The sequence below is a fragment of the Heloderma suspectum genome, chromosome 4 (genome assembly GCF_057233095.1).
Source record: "Heloderma suspectum isolate Gila_16-S chromosome 4, 16-S_ref, whole genome shotgun sequence".
NCBI classification, from domain to species: domain Eukaryota; kingdom Metazoa; phylum Chordata; class Lepidosauria; order Squamata; family Helodermatidae; genus Heloderma; species Heloderma suspectum.
In genome coordinates, this window is record NC_139461.1 from 316,100,406 (window position 1) to 316,112,195 (window position 11,790).

Genomic DNA, 11,790 nt, shown 5'->3' on the forward strand with positions numbered 1-11,790 from the left:
TTTCTCTTATTCTTAAGATTTGGGCCTGGCCTCATTTTTTCTATTTTTCCAGTTCTGTTGCACAAGAACTCCTCGCTGGCTCAAAGAAGACCCACCTAGTACAGCATTGTCCTGTTCCCACCATCCAGGTGGCTCTGGAAGCTCCCGAAGCAAGCTGTGAATGTGAAGACGATTGCTTTCCTCTCCACCCCCCCCCCCCCCAATTTGGTGCAGAGGCAGTCGCGCTCTCTCACCATCTCTGACTGCCTTGGTACAAGGAAGCTGTTTAGCTGTCATGGCTAATGGCTGTTGACAGGCCGCTCCTCTTGAAATCTGTTTTAAGCCTTTTTGAAGGGGTAACTAAAAGGGCTGGTGCGCAGACAGACCCCCAAGGGAGCAAGATTCTTCTGTCTGTCTGTCTGTCTGTGCAGGATTCCTGGGGTAGCGGCCCCTGCCCTCCTCTCCAGCTTCCCAAGAGTCTTCACAGTACCCACTGTGTGTACCACAGAGCACCAGCAGGTTTCAGCGTCACTGGCTGGGCATTAGTTGACCAGGCTCGGTTTTGGTGCATTCAGGCTCAGCTCACCCCTATTAGAGTTTGTGTTGTGTGGAGTTTAGCCATTTGCCTTGTTCCCTCTCCCTCTGAAGGAGGCCTCAGGGACATTTTCTGTTATATTGTTTATTGGGTTCTGTAGAGCTCCTTTATTTGGCTCTGCCCATTAACAGTTGTTATTAAGAAATAAAATGCTTGTTGAAAGAGCCAGTGGTGTCTGGAAGAAGCTTGCTTTCATGGTTCTCTCATGGAGGAGGGATGGTGAGCGGCCCCCCCGCGGAGGGTCTATCCTGCATTGAGACGGATGACGTAGGACTCGCTGTGGGTCACATACCGCACCCAGCGGTGAGGAAGACTCGGTTGTGGCCCCATGAAACGCAGGAAGCGGATCTGTAGCCCAGAGCAAGTGTAGGCCGGCACCTCAAAAGAGAGATTGACGGGGCCCAGCTCCAGCAGGCCCGCACGACTCAGCCCCGGCACCTCCAGCTGCGAAAGAGCAGAGGCAAATCTGTGGCAGAGAAAGGACACGTCCAGGCCCCCGACCCCTTCCCCCATCACAAGCCAGGAAACAGTGGGACAATCACTGCAGCGCCTTCCCTTTTGGCTACGCTACACGGCTGAGCCCACGACGGGGCCTCCTCCCCCTCCTGCTTGCCCCTTACCTTAAAGAGGGCAGAGAGCTGGGAGCCGCCTTGCACTCGGGGCACCACCCACTCGATGGACTTGGCGGTGGGCTGCAAGGTGGCTGTCTGTTCAGGGCTGCTTAGTTCCTGGGAGAGGCTGGAGGACAGACAGGTAAGAGAAAGGGAGCTCCCTCCTGCCAATCCACCCACAGCAGACCAAACCAGGTGTGTGGGTATGCAGTCTAGCGGAGATGACCTCCGTCTTGGAAAGGGTGCTGGGAGAAGCCACCTTCACCTTGCACAAGACCCTGGCTCACCTCAGAGTAGCCTTGGGAACAGGGAGGTGGATGTGGACGTTCACCGCATGGCTGCAAGAGAGACAGACAGCGCTACTAACTAGGGAGAGGGGGGAGATGTTTGAATGGTCCCCACCTTAAAGCCATCATGGATGATGTTTTACCTCTTGGGTGATAGGTCACAGCGAAGCTTGAAGTAAACTTGCACCCTGCAAGGGAGGAAACAAGGCAAAATAGGGGAGAGTTCTTGGCCCATGGGCGTTTTGAGGCAGACAGCAGGTAATGTCCAGGCAGGAGCACTCACCGGCCACTGGGGTCATGGTTGATGGTGGGGAAGAGGTGGAAGGGCAGGGCAGTGGGGATGTCATCAGCCAGCTGGTACTGCATCAGTGTCAGCTGCTCAAAGGAGGGAAGCACTCAGGCACAGTGACTCTCTTTCCCCTTCCACCCTTGCTCCCCACTCACTCTCCCACTGGCCTTTACCTCCCCTTGGCTTGGGTTCACCCGAAGGATACGACTGCGCTCAAATTCATCCAGCTTGATGGAGCTATGGAAGGAACATTCATCCACACGGACTGCCGCGCCGTAGCCTGGGGGGTGGGGGGAGAGGGCAAGGATAAGAGGGCATTGTGGAGGAGAAGGAAAAGGTGATTCCTTGAGCTGGGGGAAGAGTCATGAGGGCTATGCACTCACCTCGTAGTTCCGTCTTGCCCACACAGAAGTCCTCAGTGAGGCCAATCCGCATCTCTGCAAGGGAAGACAGAGCTATCCCCAGTAAAGGCCATTCTTTTCCCTGCAGTGGACACCCCCATCTGTAGGGGCATCCTCCTCCCACGCCACAGACCTGTCGTCTAGATCCCTTGCTAACGCAGCGCCATCCTGTAGAGGCTTGCACACGAGATCTTCCTGATGCTCGCCACCCGAAGGATACCCAAAGCCTCACCGGTGCACAGTCTGGTTGTGGCCGACTTGCTTCTGTCTGATCCTGGTCTAGGACTGTCACCACTCAAGACTCCACCTCTTGCCAAGATGGCGCTGGCCTTTCTCAAGAGCATAAGCAAGGGCTGGGGAGCAGGTCCAGATTTCTCCCTGGGGAAGCCCTGTGGCTTCCTTCATGGAGGGGCAGTAGCACAAAGCAAGGTGGTAACGCCAGCCTGTGCTTCAGCTAAAAGGATCGCAGCACTGGCAGGACAGTCAGCAGGGTGCTTGCGATTTCTGGTGGGCAGAGTTGCAGACAGCATACATTTTAGATCGTATCAATAGCCAAAGAGGGGCTAGCATGGACAGGGGCGGGCAGGAAATCCTCTGGGCAAAACCATCTTGGGACTGAATGAGAAGGGAACAGCATCCATGAATCCTGGTTCTGCAGACGATGCCCACAGATGAGCAGCACTATTGAGTGGCTTCCCTCTGGGTTTCTACCCTGAAAGTGGCACACACGTTACAGCTTTTACTTACCAGAGCAGCTAGGAAAGAAGGTTTTGAGCCGAATTTCCCCCTGGATGTCTGTTTTCATGGGAGTGCCCTGGGGAGGGAAAAAAAACACTCAACTCCTCCACCCTTGACAGAATCCTATGGATTTAAGGAAGGGAAGCACAAGAAGGATTCTCTTCTCCAAATCCTATCCCATCAACAACTCACATTGGCTGCAATGATGACTGTGAGACGCTCCACCACATCCAAGAAAACCTGAGGCCGTGAACCCTAGGGAGAGAGTGACAAGGGAAGTGGTGGTGGTGGATATAACCCCCTCCCACTCATGGTCATGAGGCAGGGCAGGGGAGGTTCAATCCCACCAGCACCTTTGGAAGGCTTTATTGGACTGATGGTCATTAAGAGACAACAGCCCTCCCACCTCCTGGGAATGCAGAAGGGGTGGGGTGGGGTGGGGGTTAGTGACCGAAGGCAGAGTACCTTACCTGCTCCCCCCGCAGGGGCAGGACAGGACGGGCAGCAGCACAACTGGGGGCCACTTTGCTTTGCTGTGTGTCTGCTCCAAACTAACCACATGAAAGAACAATTACAGAAACAGGGTGGGGGCAGTGCTCACTGGAATGTCTGCAAGGACGCGATAAAAAAAAACCTTCCCTAAGTTGGACCTGGGGCTGGAGTAGGAATGAGGCTATATTACAGGGCCAGCATTGGCAAAGGTGAGAGGATGCTTGGCTGATCGAAGGGAAAGTGATCATAGAATCAAAGATTTGGAAGGAACCCTGGGAGGTCTAGTCCAATCCTGCACTGGATTTAGGATGCAGTTGCAGCACCCCTAATGAATATCTCCAGCAAACCAGAACCCGCCACCTCCCAAGACTGTCTATTCCACCATTGAACATCTCTTACCATTGGGAAACGTCTGCTAATCTTAAACTGAAATCTGTTCCCCACTGGTCCTGTCCTCTGGAGCAGCAGAATAAGTCTGCTGCATCTTCTGTGTGACAGCCTTCAGATATTTGAAGATCGCGATCTTGCCTCCCCTTAATTTTTGGTTCTCCAGGATAAACGCATCCAGCTCTTTCAACAATTCCTTATAGGGCTTGATTTCTAGATGCCTCACCATCCTGCTTATCCTCTAGACACACTGTAGTTTGACAGTGTTCTCCTTAAAATGTGGCACCCAGAACAACATAATACCCTTGATGTAGCCTAACCAACGGAGAATAGAGTGGAATGATTACTTCTTGTGAGCTGGACACTACGCTCCTGTTAATGCATCATCTTAAGATTGCATTTCCCCCATGGCCCCTTGGCTTCTTTGCCTGGCTGTCATGGTGAACTATGCTCATGGCCTATTTCTATTTGAGAAATCATGGAGGACAGGGGAAGTGCCAGATGACTGGAGGAGGGCTAATGATGTCCCTATCTTCCAAAACAGCAAAAAGGAGGAACCTGGGAACTACAGACCAGTCTGACAGACATCCATCCCTGGGAAAAGTCTGGAGCAGATGATAAAGCAATCCATCTGGAAGCACCTTGAAAACCATGCCGTGATTACTCGAAGCCAACATGGATTTGTCAAAAACAAGTCCTGCCAGACAAATCTGATCTGTTCTATGATTCTATGAATACCTAACACCATAGAAGGCAGAATCAAGATTCGAAACTACCTTGAGAGGCTAGATGAAATTCAACAGAGGTAGCGGTAGGAATGTTGGGATTTTTCACCCCAAATAAAACATCCACACTACTGGAAGACTGTCCCCTATGAGACGTACTCACTTCGAGTCCAGCCCAAGGTTTCATTTCATTTCACCGATGCCAATAGCAACTAATGGATGCATGAGCGAACCAGGGGTGTGCCTCTCAAATGGAACCTTGGGCTACCCCATGCCTCCAGGAGTGTCCTCTGAGATGCCCCAGCATCATGTCCACCCCTAGGGCTGGGGAGCATGGGGTGAAATCCCCACTCAGCCATGAGAAAGAAACATTGGTACTTACTGTAATTTGTTCATTTTCCACAGAAGATGCAGGAGATCCTTACATGGGTTGTTCCTCCCACTCACTCCAGTAGGCAATTTTTGATTGTCCAGAGTGAGGACAGGGTATAGAATCATAGAAAGTAGGGTTGGAAGGGGCCTACAAGGCCATCCAATCCAACTCCCTGCTCAATGCAGGAATCCCAAGTCAGAGCATCCCTGACAGATGGCTGTCCAGTCTCGTCTTCAACGCCTCCAGTGTGGGAGAGCCCACCGCCTCCCTAGTTAATTGGTTCCATTGTCGTATTGCTCTAACAGTCAGGAAGTTTTTCCTAATGTTTAGCTGGAATCTGGCTTCCTGTCACTTGAGCCCATTATTCCGTGTACTGCACTCTGGGATAATCGAGAAGAGATCCTGGCCTTCCTCTCTGTGACAACCTTTCAAGTACTTGAAGAGTGCTATCATATCTCCCCTCAGTCTTCTCTTCTCAAGGCTAAACATGCCCAGTTCTTTCAGTCTCTCTTCACAGGGCTTTGTTTCCAGTCCCCTGATCATCTTTGTTGCCCTCCTCTGAACCCTCTCCACTTTGTCTGCATCCTTCTTCAAGTGTGGTGCCCAGAACTGGACACAGAACTCCAGATGAGGCCTAACCAGTGCTGAGTAGAGGGGAACCAGCACTTCCTGGGATTTGGAAGCTATGCTTCTATGAATGCAGCCCAAAATAGCATTGGCCTTTTTTGCAGCCACATCACATTGTTGGCTCATCTTCAGCTTGTGATCCACAACAATTCCAAGATCTTTCTCGCTTGGGAGTGTGGTTGAGCCACGTATCCCCCATCTTGTAACTGTGCATTTGGTTTCTTTTTCCTAGGTGCAGGACTTGGCATTTATCCCTATGAAATGTCATTCTGTTGTTTTCTGCCCAGCACTCCAGTCTATCCAGAACACTTTGAATTTTGTTTCTCTCTTCCAAAGTATTAGCTATCCCGCCCAATTTTGTGTCATCTGCAAATTGGATCAGCATTCCCTGCACCTCCTCCTCCAAGTCATTAATACAAATGTTGAAGAGCACTGGGCCCAGGACTGAGCCCTGCGGTACCCCACTCGTTACCTCTCCCCAGTTTGAGAAGGTCCCATTGATAAGCACTATTTGAGTCCGATTCTGTAGCCAACTGTGGATCCACTGGATCGTTGTTTCATCAAGCCCACTTTGAGCTCGTTTGCTCATCAGGAGATCATGGGGCACTTTGTCAAAAGCTTTGCTGAAGTCAAGGTATATGATGTCTACAGCATTCCCACGGTCTACAAGGGAGGTGACTTGATCCAAAAATGAGATCAGATTTGTCTGGCAGGACTTGTTTTTAACAAATCCATGTTGGCTTCGAGTAATCACGGCATGGTTTTCAAGGTGCTTCCAGATGGATTGCTTTATCATCTGCTCCAGAATTTTCCCAGGGATGGATGTCAGACTGACTGGTCTGTAGTTCCCAGGGTCCTCCTTTTTACCCTTTTTGAAGATAGGAAGAACATTAGCCCTCCTCCAGTCATCTGGCACTTCCCCCGTCCTCCATGATTTCTCAAATAGAAATAGGCCATGAGCATAGTTCACCATGACAGCCAGGCAAAGAAGCCAAGGGGCCATGGGGGAAATGCAATCTTAAGATGAAGCATTAACAGGAGCGTAGTGTCCAGCTCACAAGAAGTAATCATTCCACTCTATTCTCCGTTGGTTAGGCTACATCAAGGGTATTATGTTGTTCTGGGTGCCACATTTTAAGGAGAACACTGTCAAACTACAGTGTGTCTAGAGGATAAGCAGGATGGTGAGGCATCTAGAAATCAAGCCCTATAAGGAATTGTTGAAAGAGCTGGATGCGTTTATCCTGGAGAACCAAAAATTAAGGGGAGGCAAGATCGCGATCTTCAAATATCTGAAGGCTGTCACACAGAAGATGCAGCAGACTTATTCTGCTGCTCCAGAGGACAGGACCAGCGGGGAACAGATTTCAGTTTAAGATTAGCAGAAGTTTCCCAATGGTAAGAGATGTTCAATGGTGGAATAGACAGTCTTGGGAGGTGGCGGGTTCTGGTTTGCTGGAGATATTCAGATATTAGCTATCCTGCCCAATTTTGTGTCATCTGCAAATTTGATCAGCATTCCCTGCACCTCCTCCTCCAAGTCATTCCTCCCAGTTTTGTGTCATCTGCAAATTTGATAAGCATCTCTGCTACGCCGTCATTCAAGTCAAGTAATTTATAGAAATGTTGAAAAGCTCAGGGTTAAGACCTCCCTTCAGGAGCATGCAGAGCCATCAATAAGCGCCCTCTGAACACAATGGTTCAACCAGCCAATGGATGCACCTAACTGTAGTATTGTTCAATCCACATTTTACTATCTCGTGAACAAGGATATCATGGGAGACCTTGTCAAGTGCTTTGCTGAAATCAATATATACATCCACAGTATTCCCATGATCTAAACTAGTAACTTTCAAAAAAAATATGCAGTTTGTACAACATGATATATTCTTGATAAACCCATGTTAACTCCTAGTAGTCAGTGCATTCTTTTCTACTCACAGACCTTATAATTTTGCCCAGTGCTGATGTCAGGCTGACTGGTCTGTTGTTTCCCAGATCCACCTGTCCCCTCTTTTTATGACTTGGACAATTGCCCATCTCCATTCTTCCAGTATCTTACCCATTATCCACAAATTCTCAAAAGATTACAGACTAGCGCTGAAAAAACATCTGCGGCACCACAGGGTGTAATTCATCTGGCCCTAGAAATGCTCTCTAGCCACTCTTTCCTTTCCTTGGATTGCAAGCCCCTCCTTATCTAATTCTACTTTTCCTAGGTCGAATGCAATCCCCATTGTGGGAGAAGACCAAGGCAAAATATAGAATAGTTCCAACTTCTCTTTAACTTCTGTTCTCCAACAACAGACCTACCATTTCCTTGTTCTTGCTCTGAACCTAGCCAAAGACCCATTTTTGTTGTTTTTAGAATCTCTTGCAACCCTCAGCTCATTCTGTGCCTTACCCTTCCTGACACACACCTCACAGGTTTTGGCTACGCTACTGTACTCCTCCTTGGTTATGTGTTCCTCCTTCCATCTGCTAGGCATGTCCTTTTAAAGTATCAGCTCATCAGAGAGTTTCCTGTGCAGCCATGGTGGCCTCTTTTAGATGCTTCCCCTTTTCCCTTCTCGCTGGAACAGTTTGTGACTGTGTAGTCCAAAACAGTTTGAGGGCCAAGTTTCCTGCCCCCACCCCTTCCAGTCCTATAGAGCAAAAAGCCAGGCTTTTCCCAAGTGAGCTTCTTATGCCCTGTGATCGTTAGCTGAGCCAGGTAAAGCTAAAATAATGGTGACAAAACACAAGCTTTTGTCACTGGAACTGCAAAAAGGACTGCTATGGGACTTCCCTTGTTTTTAGAAGGCTGTCTTAAAACATTTTTATTCCCCAAAGGCTTTGAAAAGTGTGACTGAGTGTAGTTTGGATTATGCAGTGCTTTCCGGTATGTTATTTGTTGGTTGTAACCACTCATTTTATTTTTATTAGTGAGATGTGAAAGCTGCTTTGAGGGACCTTTACTGCCAAAAAATGGGGTAAAAACTAACTATACAAGCTGATATGGAAGTGGACTTAAATCAGTGATGTGCATGGGGTCTTCTCCCAAAACAAATTTAAATAAATCCATTTTGGATTCAAGGGAGGGAAGAATGTCCAGAGTTGCATTCATGCTAGTGTAGAAACCCCCTACTGAGGACGGAGAAGGCTCTTTTTGTGTTAAACCTCCCCATTCCTACTCACCAGGCCCACGGTACTGAGGTCAAGGAGGCTGAAGTGTTGGCTGAGCACAGGCTCCATCTGGATAAAATTCTTCAGCACATCAGGTGTTGTTGTCTGGATGTAGCCATAATCCTGACAGAGATGGGAAGGGAAAGTTATGGGTTGAATCAGAATTGCCAAGGGAAGGAGAGAGCATGCCCACGCACCCAGAGCTCAACATACCCCAACTAATAAAAGAATTGGAGAGACTGTTACAAAATCAGTGAGGACGGTGCTTTGGAAACTTCTGTTAGTCTGGATGCAACACCAGTGCACAGAATGTGCTAAAACAAAGCCACTTAAAATTAGTGGTAGCTGCTTAAAAAAAGACATGTTTTCAAAAACGGGGGATGAAACGTATGTTTGTTCCCCTCAGCAACCCTTAGAAGGGTCCCAAACCATCGCAATATCCAGTAGAGCTTAATTTGTCTATCTGTGGCTTCCTTCTGTTTTAAGACTAACGAAATGCAGACCCTAGGGCTTGAACATCAGCCACTTTACCCTCTCCCCACCCTTGCTTTTTGCATTGTCTACTATCTTGTCTGAAGGAGAATTTGGAGAACTTGAAAGCTTGCACAGTATTGTGTGACCTTTGAGTTGGCATAATAAAAGAATTACAATGATGGGGGGGTTTGGAAATTTTCTTTTGGAATATTCCTTTTGACCACCAAGGCTACCTTCATCTTTTGTGCAGCTTGGGCAATACCAAATTTATCATCCCAGAGTGCAGGACAAGGAATAATGGGCTCAAGTTACAGGAAGCCAGATTCCGGCTGAACATCAGGAAAAATGTCCTGACTGTTAGAGCAACACGACAATGGAACCAATTCCCTAGGGAGGTGGTGGGCTCTCCCACGCTGGAGGCATTCAAGACGAAGCTGGACAGCCATCTGTTGGGGATGCTCTGACTTGGATTCTTGCACTGAGCAGGGAGTTGGACTTGATGGTCTTAGAGGCCCCTTCCAACCCTGCTATTCTATGAAATTTAGTTGTTCAAGAGTGGGATCCTACATTTGAGGACGTTAATCTGGTCACTACACCTAAAAAAAGGTATTGTACAGCTGGAAAACGTGCAGAAAAGGGCAACTAAAATGATCAAGGGGCTGGAGCATCTCCCCTATGAGAGAAGGTTACAACAGCTGGGACTGTTTACCTTAGAAAAAAGAAGTAAGGGGGATATGACAGAGGTGTACAAAGTTATGCATTGTGTGGAGAATGTGAATAGGGAGATGTTTTTCTCCCTTTCTGAAAATACTAGAACCCAGGGTCATCCCATGAAGCTGACTGGTGGGAGATTCAGGACAGATAAAAGGAAGTACTTCTTCCCACAGTGCAGAGTTAAACTATGGAATTCGCTACCACAGGATGCAGTGATGGCCACCAACTGGGATGGCGTTAAAAGAGGGTTAGACAAATTCCTGAAGAAAAAGTCTATCAGTGGCTACCAGTCTCAATGGTCATGTGCTACCTCCATTACCAGAGGCTGTGAGCCCATGTACACCAGTTGCTGGGGAACATGGGTGGGACAGTGCTGTTGCTGTTTGTAGGTTCCTGGTTGACAGCTGGTTGGCCACCATGTGAACAGAATGCTGGACTAGATGGACCCTTGTTCTGATCCAGCAGAGCTCTTCTTACGTCCTTATACCACCTGAAACAGACCTCCTTCTCTGGGGATCCCTTCTCTCCATTGACTAGGTAATACTACGCAATTTGGCTTCCACTGACGTTTTAAGATCTAGGACACCATCTAAAGCAGCTCAGGAACAGGTATCTGAGAGAGTCCCTTCTCCCATATGGGCTGCCTTGTTCTGAGACGGATGACGTTCATCTGGCCACATTTGGTGTGGAGGACGAGCGGGCCCATTGCACATACCACGCAAAATGATGGCCCCACTGAGATCAGGCAGGCTCCCGGCATGGAGTGCTTTCGCCGGCAGCTCGAGATGCATTTGTGTGCCCGGGCCTTTTCTGACCACTGGCCTTGCCAGCTACGTCCGGCCATTTCAATGAGGTTCCATTGTTTTGCCGCGGTTTCCTGCCTCACGGATGGGCTCGTAGCTTTCCACCGTGCTTCTGTCGGGCGACCCGCTCTGGGTGCGGTCAAGCGACAGGCAGCAGCCGCTGCGCGCCCCGCACGCCCGCGGCCCCCGCCCTGCGACGTACCAGCAGCTCATCCAGCACTTCGCAGAGAAGAGCGAAGTTCGCGCCGACCGTCTTCTCGCTCAAGGAGCCGCAACAGTCCCGCAGCAGAGTCGCCAGCCTGCGGAGAGGCGCGGTCAGAAGGGCCCGCCGCCAGCCCGCCCCGCCCCGCGCCCGGGCCGCCGCGCCCTCTCACCTGCTGAGGAATTCCACGGCGGCGAACGGGGAGGCGCCCGGCCCGACGGTGGCCGCGAAGTAGAGCCCGGCGCGCCGCACGTGGACGAAGAGGGGCGCCCGGCGCGCCCGCGGCGAGGGGGGCCCGGCGGAGGCCGGCCGGGCCGGGGGGCCGCGCGCCCGCGCGCCCGCGCCCCCGCTCGCCGTGAAGACGGGCGCCTGCTGCGCCGGCAGCGCCGCGACCTCGCGGCGGAAGGCGTCCACCACGCCCGAGCCCCCGTCGCCGCGGACTGGGCAGGCCACGTTAAGGGAGAACGGGCAGGCGGAGGGGCGCACGCGGGCCGCCGAGCCGGCCGGCCGGGCGCCCCGGAGGCCGCGGCTAGGGCGGGCGCCCGGCGTCCCCCCGGGCGGCGCGGCGCGGGGCCGCTGCGGACGCGCCCCGCGCCCCCGGCAGGGTGCCGCGAGAGCCGCCGGACGGCTCCGCAGCGGAGGATACAGTCCTTGTAGAGGAGCCGGTCGCCCTTGGCCGAGAGCACGAAGACCTGCGGCAGCATGGCGGGGCGCGCTTCCCGTCGGCGGCCGAGGAGGGGAGCGGGCCCGCCGGAGTCTGCGCGCGCCCCGGAGCGCTCTTCGCCGGGGGAGGCGGGGCTCCCTGCCGGGGCGGGGCTTCATCCGGGACCTTTCCCTCTCCTCCCCATGACTTCGCCGGGCCGGGCGTTGGTCACGGGGCCGTCCCGAGGCGGGAAAGGGGGGCTTCCGCTCGGCCCGGGCCCTGATT

At 51.4% G+C, this 11,790-nt stretch overlaps 2 protein-coding genes across 5 annotated transcripts in view; one reads left to right on the forward strand and one right to left on the reverse strand.

Moving 5' to 3' along the window:
• The window catches only part of STAG3 (STAG3 cohesin complex component), a 120,748-nt gene extending 120,007 nt beyond the window's left edge, over nucleotides 1–741 (forward strand). Inside the window, exon 32 of the mRNA XM_084854617.1 lies at nucleotides 53–741. Within this exon, the coding sequence (XP_084710743.1) occupies nucleotides 53–99 (47 nt within the window). The 3' untranslated portion in view covers nucleotides 100–741. The remainder of the gene's footprint in view (nucleotides 1–52) is intronic.
• AP4M1 (adaptor related protein complex 4 subunit mu 1) lies at nucleotides 647–11,753 on the reverse strand. Of its 4 annotated transcripts, XM_084854621.1 has the most exons (14): nucleotides 11,509–11,668; nucleotides 11,035–11,302; nucleotides 10,863–10,959; nucleotides 8,682–8,792; nucleotides 3,371–3,451; nucleotides 3,093–3,155; nucleotides 2,910–2,976; nucleotides 2,145–2,198; nucleotides 1,935–2,041; nucleotides 1,756–1,847; nucleotides 1,616–1,660; nucleotides 1,473–1,523; nucleotides 1,195–1,312; nucleotides 647–1,018 (listed from the first exon to the last, which is right to left on the reverse strand). In XM_084854621.1, the coding sequence occupies exons 1-14, from the start codon at nucleotides 11,564–11,566 to the stop codon at nucleotides 818–820; spliced, it is 1,413 nt and encodes a 470-aa protein (XP_084710747.1). In that variant the 5' UTR covers nucleotides 11,567–11,668; the 3' UTR covers nucleotides 647–817. The 4 variants fall into 4 exon arrangements, 3 of the variants coding, with proteins under 3 accessions (XP_084710747.1, XP_084710745.1, XP_084710746.1); XR_014790799.1 differs by having other exon boundaries at nucleotides 1,473–1,551; nucleotides 11,035–11,753; XM_084854619.1 differs by lacking the exon at nucleotides 10,863–10,959 and having other exon boundaries at nucleotides 11,509–11,753.
• Nucleotides 11,754–11,790: the final 37 nt, after the last annotated feature.